The 11,144-nt window shown below is 39.8% G+C and overlaps 1 protein-coding gene across 4 annotated transcripts in view; it reads right to left on the bottom strand.

Annotated features, from left to right (window-relative positions):
- LOC109911791 (synuclein, alpha interacting protein) overlaps positions 1–11,144 on the bottom strand; it is a 121,428-nt gene that overhangs the window by 22,342 nt on the left and 87,942 nt on the right. For all 4 annotated transcript variants that reach the window (XM_048595131.1, XM_020511172.2, XM_048595130.1 and 1 more), the window contains 2 exons: positions 7,166–7,345; positions 170–283 (listed from right to left, as the gene is read on the bottom strand). In XM_048595131.1, coding sequence (XP_048451088.1) covers positions 170–283; positions 7,166–7,345 — 294 coding nt within the window. The remainder of the gene's footprint in view (positions 1–169; positions 284–7,165; positions 7,346–11,144) is intronic.

The following is an 11,144-nucleotide window of genomic DNA, read 5'->3' on the forward strand; positions in this document are numbered from 1 at the left end:
GTTAACTCTGATTTTTTCTTCACAGATGCTGCCAGACCTGCTGAGCTTTTCCAGCAACTTTGTTTTTATTCATTATAAATTCATGTAACTCAAGATAGGATAGTAAGATTGGTATTAAATCACAAATGTGAACAATGACATTTTATTTCCTGTACAGGTTTTGGCTTACCTGTCCATAGCATGCAGCATAATGTACAAGAGCAGGGTAACCATCTGAAGGGCTCAACTCAGCAATGGCTTCGGTTTCACTCATCAGCCAACGCAGACATTCAAGCTGCCCTTCCTGTGGTCATACAATCAAATTGAGATTAATTGTCGTCGCATTTAAGCGTGCTGCAGCTACATAAAAATACTGCATATTTAAACACATGTGGTATTGCTCCAACAGCAAATGTTCTATAGTATAACTGATTTTAAACTTTCCTTGACAGTCACGGTATATTTATGGCCTTGAAGGTTCCGTGTTAGTTCACAAGAAAATTTCATCAAGGAATAGAAGGACACCTGGTTTTCTTCACTATGGACTAACACAGAAGTAGATTTTTAGAGTACTTTTTTTTAAAGCAAAGAATTAATTGATGAGTTCACCATTGAAAAAAAATACAGGTCAGACATTCTTAACAGTGATATTCAATATACTTAACGCAGACAGAGATAAAACTAAAATTAAAACTCCGAAATACTTAAAGGAAACAAGAGTGAAAAGGCTCACAGCATTTTGGGCAATTGCCAAGTAACATGTCTTTACAAATAACATGAGCAACAGCTAGCAATGTGCCAGAAGACTGGCTGTGGCCTGGAATTAAACCCACTTAATAAACCAAATGCAGTATTTAAAAGACAGAAGAATTTGAAATATGGGTCATGAGAACAAATGGACTCAAAGATTTGGATGTGGATCCATCTTGTTCTATGCATTCTGAAACTGGCAACTGGAAGAACAGTCCCACATCTTTCTTCTTATTATTAAAACTCTAATATTCAGAACTACATGAGATGGAAGAGCAAAATGTTGGAATACAACCAACTGAAAACTATATTTTAAGGTATAATCTGCATTTTTGCTCCATTCATCTAACTATGTTAAATTTTGCTCTGGATCATGGAGGTGGCAAGGCAATTCTGTATATCGCACTTAATCAGCTCTTAGGATCACTTAGGGGGCATCTCCAGTCTTCCTCTGAAATTCCACTCAAAGCACCATTAATAAACTCATTAGGATCAGGTCTGTTAACAGTAGAGCTTGGTCCTCTTCGAGGCCTAGGCAAAGCAACAATGCTGAAGAAGAAAACGGGAACCGATTCATGAATGCTGACGCCTCTTGTCACATCTAGAGGTACAGGCATCCTCTCTGAATAATCCAATTACCTCTTCCACAGTATTTGAGATGAGTGAAGGCATGATGATTTACTTTCAAGAGACAATTGCAAAGGCTTGGAGGAGAGCTTGCAGGTGGTGGTGTTCCCATGCATCTGCTGTCCCTGTCCTTCCAGGTGATAGAGGTCACAGATTCAGAAGGTCCTGTCAAAGGGGCTGTGACGAGTTGTTGCAGTGAATTTTATAAATGAAACATACTACTACCACTATGTGTTGATAATGCAGGTAGGAAATAATTGAGGTGGTGGATGAAGTACCTCTTCCTTTATGATGTTAAGCTTCTTTGTATTTTGTTGAAGCTACACGTATCTAGATAAATGTAGACTATTCTAACATTTGGGGATCATTGGACGGCATTTTTGTGGCATCTTTCCAAACTGCTACCTGGCAGGCAAACCTTTCATCTCCCAATATGTGAAATCATCATACATATGGGAAGGCACAGTGGTTAGCTCTGCTGCATCACAGCGCCAGGGACCTGGGTTCTATTCCAGCCTTGAGTAACTGTCTGTGTGGAGTTTTCACATTTTCCCCATGTCTATATGGGTTTACTCTGGGTGCCTCAGTTTCCTCCCAAAGTCCAGAGATGTGCAGGTTAGGTGGATTGACCATGCTAAATTGCTCATAGTATCCAGACATGTGCATCCTAGGTGGATTAGCTATGGGAAATGCAGGGTTACAGGGATAGGGTAAGCGTGTGGGTCTAGGTGGGATGCTCTTTGGAGGACCTGATGGGCCAAATTGCCTGGTTGCACACTGTCGGGATTCTATGATTGATATGTGAATTAAAATTGAAAATTTCTTGATACAGACTCACCTGGTTTTGATGTCCTTAGATAAAAATGGTACATTCAGTGTGAATAATTTTACTTATTCTACGTGGCTGTCAAAGCTTATCTTAGAATGTGATCTGGTGACCACTGAGCCACTTTTATGTTCATGCTTCTTCCATTTTAAAATACATTTTAATCCATGGAAGATCTCAGTATAACAATCTGAAGATAGAAGTTGAAATCTGATGGTCCATACTTACCAATGACATGACACCACAGTCATTTTCCTTTTACGTTAGGTATGATTTCAACTAAGACAGAGTTTTCCCTGACTCCCATTGAAATCAATTTTGATAGGGCTTCTAGATACTCCATTTGGTGAAATGTTGCCTTCATGTCAGGGGAAGATGCTCTCAGCTCACTCCTTAAGTTCAGTTTTTTGATCCATATTTGGACAAAATGTGTAACAAAGTCAGGAGCTGAGCGTTCCGTAGTTTCTGCAGTACCCAGTACCTTCAGTCATTTTTTGATATCATGTGCAGTGAATCACATTGGCTGAAGGATGGCACATGTGTTGTTGGAGACCTCAAAGAAAGGCAGAGATGGATCATCTGGCTGAAGATTGATGCAAATGCTTTGTCTCATCTTTTGCAAGGTTGTGCTGGGCTCCCCATCACTGAAGAAGGGCATATTTATGAAGTTTCCTCCTCCAACTGATAGCTATTTAACTGTCCACCACCATTTATGACTGGATATGGCAAGCCAGCAGAGCTTTGATCTGATCCTTTGATCGTGATTGCTCAGCTCTGTCAATTGCATGTTGCTTCTATTGTGTGGCAACTTTGCCAGTTTGAAACCTCAGTTTTAGGTATAACTGGTGCTGCTTCTGGCACGTCCTCCTGCACTTCTCATCGAACCAGGGTTGATCACTGAATTGATGCTAATGTTAAATAGACTGGGTAACAAGGTCATAGATTATGGTTGAATACAATACTACCACTGTTGATGGCTCTCGGTGCCTTACAGATGCCCAGGTTTGATTGCCAAATGTTGAAGTATAACTCATTTAGGTGATGCCACACAACACAATGGAGATACTCCATGGGCTTTGTAAAGAGAGGAAGAGAGCACAAAAGCAAGTAAGTTAGAATGTACCTTTCTAAAACTGGAATATTGTGCCCAATTCAGGCTGCACCTTAGGAAGGATAAAAAAAGGTTGGACAGAGTGCAGAAAAGATTTACGAGAATGGTTCCAGGCATCAGAATATTCACATGAAATTACTGATTGATTTGGCCTCACCACCTTTGGAAGGGAAAAACTGAAGAACATTATTTTTCAAGATGAAAGATAATGCATTAGACTCTGAAAGATTCAGAGAAGTAGCATTTAATTGTGTAATTATACTATTTACCCAAATTTTCTCTCTTAAGTACAAAGAGCTACAAAACAAACAATGTAGATAAAGGAGAACATGTAGATGGAGTTTATTTGTATTTCTAAAAGTCATTTGATAAGATGCCGCATCAAAGATTGTTACTCAAATAAGGGCTCATATGTTAATCTAGTGGTACTGACAGAAGTTTGGTAATCTAATAGAAGCAATGAGTCGAGGTAAATGGGTTATTTTTAGGTTGACAAGCAATAAATAGTGAATTGAAAGGAATCAATGTTAAGACCTGAACTGTTTACAGTATATGTCAATGACTGGGATCAGAAGGCCAAACATATGGCAGCTAGCAGTTAAATTTACCAAAGATATCCAGATAGTTGGCAAGTGATTTGTCAAGATATGATAAAGAGTTTACAAAAGGGTATAGACAGATTAAGTGGAAAAAATTTTGTCAGATGGCGTTTCATGTGGGAAAATGTAAATGTGTTCACATTGGAAGGCCAAATTTAAAAAAAATTATTTAAATGGAGATAAATTGTAGAGCTCAGTGATGCTGAAGGATCTGGGTGTCCTGGTATATGAATCACAAAAGGTTAGTATATAGGTACTGCAACCGATTAAGACAGCACACGGAGCTTTGCTGTTTATTGCAGGGGAATGGGACATAAAAGTAGACAGCAGTTAATATTGAGTCTCCTGAATCTTCTTCAAAAGTTTTCAAAGAAGAGTCATGAAAACCATAACATTAACTTTGTTTCTCAACCCACAGATACTGCTAGACCTTCGCAGTTTCTCTCGCACTTTGTTTTTGTTTCAGTTTCCAGCATCCACAGTATTTTACTTTCATTAAAACAGACAAGTTTTGCACCAGCTATACATGACTTTAATGAGACAACATCCAGTGTAATGTAATAATGACAATATCAAGACCACTTGAGAGAGACTGGCTCAGTGAGGGCTATATTCAATGGGGGGTGTGAACTCAGAAACCTATTAAATTTTAACAGATCTAGACAGGGTAAAGCAGGAAGGATGATCTAAATGTATGGGGAGTCCAAAACCAGAGGTCACAAACTAAGGATATGGGGTTGGCAATATAGGACTGAGATGAGGAGAAATTTCTTCACCGAGAGAGCGGTTGGCCTGTGGAATTCTCTGCCCCAGAAAACAGTTGAGGTCCAAACACTGAATGTTTTCAACAAGGAGTTAGATATCGATCCTCGGGCTAAAGAGATAAAGGGCATGGGGAAAAAGTGGGAACAGGGTACTGAGCTGGATGATCAGCAATGATCATACTGAATGATGGAGTAGGCTCAAAGGATTGAATAGCAGACTCCTGCTCCTATTTTCCTATGCTTCTATGTAATGTGTACGGTTTTGCTCTCCTTATTTGACAGAAGATATAACCCCTTTAAAAGCAGTTCAGGGAAGGGTTGTTCAACTCATTCCTGGAATGAAGGTCTTATGAACAAAGATTGAATGGGTTGGGCCTATTCCCACTGGTGTTGAGAAGAATGAGGGGTAATCTTATTTAAACAGACAAAATCCTGATGAGGCTTGATAGGATGGGTACGGAGTGTGTGTTTTTTGCTAAAACTTGACAAGGCACTAATCAGACCACAGTAGGAATACTTTGAACAATTTCCTGCTCCTTATCTAAGGAAAAATGTGCTGGTATTAGAAGCAGTCCAGAGAAAGTCCACTAAGTTAACATAAAACAGTCCCTACATACCTGATGGGGAGAGGTTGAATAGATTGGGCCTGTACTCATTAGAATATAGAAAAATGAGAGGTGACCTGATTGAAATGCGACTTGACCAGTGAATGGAGAAAGGCTGTTTTCCCTTATGGAAGAACTAGAGACTTTAATGCCAGAATAAGATGTTGCACATTTGAGAGAGAGATGAGAAGGAATTTCTTCTCTCAGAGGGTACTGAATTGAGGAATTCTTTACTGCAGAAGGCTTTTGAGGCTGGGTCTTTAAGTATATTCAAAGCTGAGACAAAGTTTTAATCAGTAAAGGATTAAAGGATTATAGGGAAAAGGCAGGAAAGTGGAGTCAAGGATTATTAGATCAACCATAATCTTACTGGATGGCAGACCAGACTCAATGGGCTGAAATGACTTAATTTTGCTTCTATGTCTGTAGTCTTATAGTCTTATACCAGAGAATGTTTGCTCTTGTAGAGGAGCTTAGAACTAGGAGGACGCACTTTAAAACTAAGAGATTTCCCTTTTAAGGCTGGGATGAGGAGAAATGTTTTCTCTCAGATGGTAATAAATATTTGATATTCTCTTCCCCAGAAAGCAGTTGAAACTGGCTTATTGAACATATTCAAAGCAGAGTTAAACAAATTTTCGATAAAAAGGAGTCAAAACTTACAAAGGGTAGATAGGAAAGTGGTGTTGAGACCACGATAAGATCAGACACAATCAGATAGAGGCTTGAAAGGCTGAATGACTTACACATAAGTCCAATGTTCCTATGAGAGGTTTCAGTTACAAAGATAGGTTGGATAAGCTAGAACTGTTCACATTAGAGAAGGTTAAAAGAAGATTTAATCAAGGTGTTCAAAAGTTTGAGGAGTCTGGGTAGAGTAGATGGAAAGAAATTGTTCCCACTGGTGGGACTGTCAAGAAAAATGATTCACAAATTTATGGTGATTGGCAAAAGAACTAATAGAATGTTGAGAAAAGGTATCTTTACTCAATAAGGTATCAGGATCTAGAATGTATTGCCCAAAAGCATGATGGCGATTTTCAAAAGATACCTGATAAGTGCCCAATAGGAAAAATTGCAGGGGTACAGGTAAAGTGCAGGGGAGTTGCACTAGCTGAACTGCAGAGAGCAGGCTTGGACATAAACAACCAAACAACCTCCTTCTACCCCAAAATCACTCAATTTTTAAACAAAGAACTCAAAATAGTGGGTGATAATTACAGAAGGTTTCCTTTGTTCCATTCATGGGATGTGAGTGCTTTTGCCTAGGAGGGCATTTGTAGCCAATCCCTAGTTGGCCTTGAAAAGATGACCGTGAGCTAATTTCTTGCACTCAGCCATGCAGCCATGTTCATTTCGACAAACACCAACTTCCGCCACTGATGGAAAGGTTTTAGGAATAGTTGCACATTTATACTCAGTGTATTCTGCATCCACCAACAGTTGCAATTGTTCCTGATGCCTTTCTAGTTTGCAGCAGCAGCTTGGATCTTATTTTACAATATTCAGAGCTATTTTAGGCTTAGTCTACAGACCTAGTTTGCACACTCATTTTAATACCTTGCTGTTGACCCCATTGAATGACCTAAATAGACAGTAAAATGAAGGTCAAGGCCCTCTTTAGGTTGGATCCAATGCGCTATGGCTTTGTGTAAACGGCTTATATGCGGTTCAGATAACTCAATTGGTACTGATGTTTTGACCAAATAGAACTCAATCTCAAGGTGCTCTTTTGGTTCAGACAGTGACAGAATTTACTTTTCAACCCAGCATAAAGGAAACCAACCTTATTTGAGACTGTGGAGACGAGGGGAAAATGTTTTATAGTACAGCTTTGCTCCGTTTCCCAAATTTCATGTACCTTGTCCACACAGCACACATTGGTTAATTGTTATGTAACCTACCTTTACTGCCAAGGAAGATGGGGTAAGTTTCTCATTATTACGCTCTGTCAAGCATTCCTCTGCCATTAAAGTCGTCAGATGTTGTAAACACTCTAGGTGTCCTTGAGAGGCTGCAATGTGCAGTAGATTATTTCCTTTTTCATCATGAATCTTCTCCAGATTGTCAACAGTTAAATGTGGCTAATTGTTGTGTGGGAAACAGAAAGGATGACCAGATGAGAACCTGCTGATAATTTTATACCTTTTCCTACTCATAACCTTCCAGTTAAACCACATGTATTTGTGCAACCCATTATTCATTTTCAGTTGAGGAATTGATTCCAGAAGATGACGCTTTACCAGGAATTATTCAGCAACTGCTTAGAAGGAGTGCGTTTGTATTAACTAGGATAAAATTAAACTCTTAAATTATTTCAAGTATATATCAAAGCATAAACAAAAGATGACAGAATTTACAACTAGGAAGCAATAATCTGAATGGGTAGAATATTTTCATTACAGTAATTCAACACATCAAGTTCTTGCTGGCTGAGGTTTCCAGTCAGTCCCGTTCCCTTATTATATTCCTGTGGCCCTGCAAGTTTGTTTCCCTCAAGTACGCATTCAATTTCTTTTTGAAGTCTCTGCTTTGACCTTCCCATAGGAAATGAATTCCAAACTATTACCACTTGTTCTGTGACAAAGTACTTCTTCACATTTTCCCTGCATACCTTTACCAAAATCTTAAATCTGAGTTTTCTGGTTCGTGTGCCATTAGTTAAAAGGAACAGCTTTTTCTCTGTCTACCTTATTTGAACTGACCATACTTACTCACACTTTTATCAAATCTCCGCTCAGTCTTCTTGCCTTCAAGAACAACAACACTGGCTTCGCCAACCTAAACTTGTAGCTGAAGTTCCTCAATCCTGGATCATTCTGGTAAATCTCCTCTGCAAACCTCTAAAGACCTCTGAAATTCTTTCCAAAACGTAGTGACCAGAATTAGAAAATATGTTAGCTGTAGCCTAACTAGGATGCTATAAAAGTTCAATGTAACCTTCCTACAAACTATCAGTACATTCTACAAGATTCAAATTCAACGCAGATTTGCACTTGCCCCAGTCCCTCAGTTCCTGCACCCTATTTAGAACTGTGTCATTTCATCTGTATTGCCTCTCCCTATCCCTTCTTATCAACCTTGCACTTGTCTGTATTCTGCTAGTCTATCTCTGGCTCCATCTGATTGATAACAACTCCACTGTTTACCCACCATCAAGTTTGGCATAAATGGCAAATTATACTCTATATTCCATTGTACAGATATTTATATATTTCACAATAAATAATCATTCCAGAACTGACTATCGGGAACAGTCACTATCTATTACCCTCCAATCTGAAAAATAACCACTTACCACGACTTAATAAAACCGAAAGAACTGCGGGTGTTGTAAATCAGAGACAAAAGTAGAAATTGCTGGAAAAGCTCAGCAGGATGGCAGCATCTGTGGAGAAAAATCAGAGTTAGCATCAAACTCTTCCTGTTCTGAGGAAGGGTCACTTGATCCGAAATGTTAACTCTGGTTTCTCTCCATAGATGCTGCCATCCTGCTGAGCTTTTCCAGCAATTTCTACTTTTGTCACTTACCACAACTTGTTATTTTCAGTTCTTAAGCCATGTTTTTTAACACAATTGAGTTCTGCACTCCTATTCCACATGCCTCAGTTTTATTAAGCAGGCTTCTGTGTGATACATGGGAATATTGTATTGTTGCAATCACTGAGACATGGTTGACGGAAGGGCAGGACTGGCAGCTCAACATTCCAGGCTATAGATGTTTTCAGATGCAATATGGGTGGATGTAAGAGAGCTGGAAGGCATTACACTATAGATAAAGGAAACCATCACTTAAATGAATGCTTCTCATCAATATACAGAGTAGTGCAGTTAATGTGGTTTACATGGACTTCAGCAAGTCCTTTGACAAGGTCCCACATGGACCTCATCCCAAAGGTAAGAGCCCGGGATCCAAGGCAAGTTGGCAAACTGAATCCAAAACTGGCTTGCAGATAGGAGGCAACTGGTGATGGTGGAGGGATGTTTTTGTGATTGGAAGCCCGTGACCAGTGGTGTATCACAACCATCGGTGCTGAGATTCTGTTTGTTAGTTACACTAATGACTTGGATGTTAATGTAAAAGTATAATTAGTAAGTTTGTATATGACTCAGAAAATCAGTGGTGCTGTTGATAGTGAGGAGGATGGTCTCAGGCTGGCATTGATCAGCTGGCAAATTGGGCAGAGGAATGGCAGATGAAATTTAATCTTGGTAAGTGTGAGATTATGCATTTTGGGAGGTCTAATATGGGAAGGATATACAAAATAAATGGCATATCCCTAGGGAGTACGGAGGAACAACGGGACCATGCTGTACAAATCCATAGATTCCTGAAGGGGTCAGCATAGGTGGTGAAGAAGGCAGATGGGATGCTTGCCTTCATTAACCAAAACATGGAATATAGGAGCAAGGAAGTCTTGCTACAACTTTATAAAACCTTGGTTAGGCCAAAGATGGAATACTGTGTGCAATTCTGGTTGCCAAACTATCGGAAGGACTTGACTGCATTGCACAGGGTGCAGAGGAGATTCACCACAGTGGTGCCTGGGATGAAACATCTCACTTAAGAGGAGAGACTGGATAGGCTGGGTCTGTTTCACTTGAAGCAGAGGAGGCTGGGGAGCAGGGGGGATATCTGATTGAGGTATATAAAATTATGAGAGGCATAGAGTAGATCGTGAGAATCTTTTACGTGGCAGACACGTCTATAGACCAGAGGGAATAAACTTAAGTTGAGGAGTAAATGGATGAGAGGCGATTGGAGGAAAGAAAAATTCCACCCAGAAGATGGTAGAAATATGGAATGTGCTGCTGGTGGGATCAGATACTCTCCCTACATTCAAGAGGGACACAAAATGACAGGGCATAGTAGGCTATGGACCAAGTGAAGGTAAATAGGATCAATGCATTTATTGTTTGTTGGTTAGCATTAACATGGTGGACCAAAGGGCCTGTTTCTATGCTGTAAGACTCTCTGACTTTATGAAATAATTCTTCCAAAAAGAAATTCACACAGATTTGGTCAAGAAAAAGAAGGAAGCATATGTCAGGTATAGACAGCAGAGACTGGTGAATCCCTAGATGAGTATAAAGGCAGTAGGAATATACTTAAGAGGAAATCAGGAGGGCAAAAGAGGGGACATGAGATAGCCTTGGCAAATAGGAGTAATGAGAATCCAAAGTGATTTTATAAATACATGAAGGACAAAAGGGTATCTGGGGAGGGAATAGGGCCCCTTGAAGATCAGCAAGGCCGCCTATGTGTGGAACTGCAGGAAGTGGATGACTTACCAAAAGAGTATTTTGCATCACTGCCTACTATGGAGAAGAATATGGAAGATATAGAACGTGGGGAAATAGATAGCAACATCTTGAAAAATGTCCATATTACAGGTGCTGGATGTCTTAAAAATGCATAAAGGTAGATAAATCTCCAGGACCTGATCAGAGGTACCCTAGAACCCTGTGGGAAGCTAGGAAAGTGATTGCTGGCCCCCTTGCTGAGATATTGGTATCATCAATAGCCACAGGTGAGGTGCCCTAAGACTGGAAGTTGGCTAACGTGATGCCATTATTGAAGAAAGGTGGTAAGGAAAAGCCAGGGAACTATAGACTTGTTGGAGGGTATCCTGAGTGACAGGATTTACATGTATCTGGAAAGGCAACGACTGATTATGGATAGTCAACATGGCTTTGTGCGTGACAAGTCATGTCTCATTCACTTGATTAAATTTTTTGAAGAAGTTATGAAGAGGATTGATGAGGGCAGAGCGGTGGACGTGATCTATATGGAGTAAAAACCAAAAGAACTGCGGATGCTGTAAATCAGGAACAAAAACAGAAGTTGCTGGAAAAGCTCAGCAGGTCTGGCAGCATCTGTGA

The sequence above is a fragment of the Rhincodon typus genome, chromosome 3 (assembly GCF_021869965.1).
Source record: "Rhincodon typus isolate 14 chromosome 3, sRhiTyp1.1, whole genome shotgun sequence".
NCBI lineage: Eukaryota > Metazoa > Chordata > Chondrichthyes > Orectolobiformes > Rhincodontidae > Rhincodon > Rhincodon typus.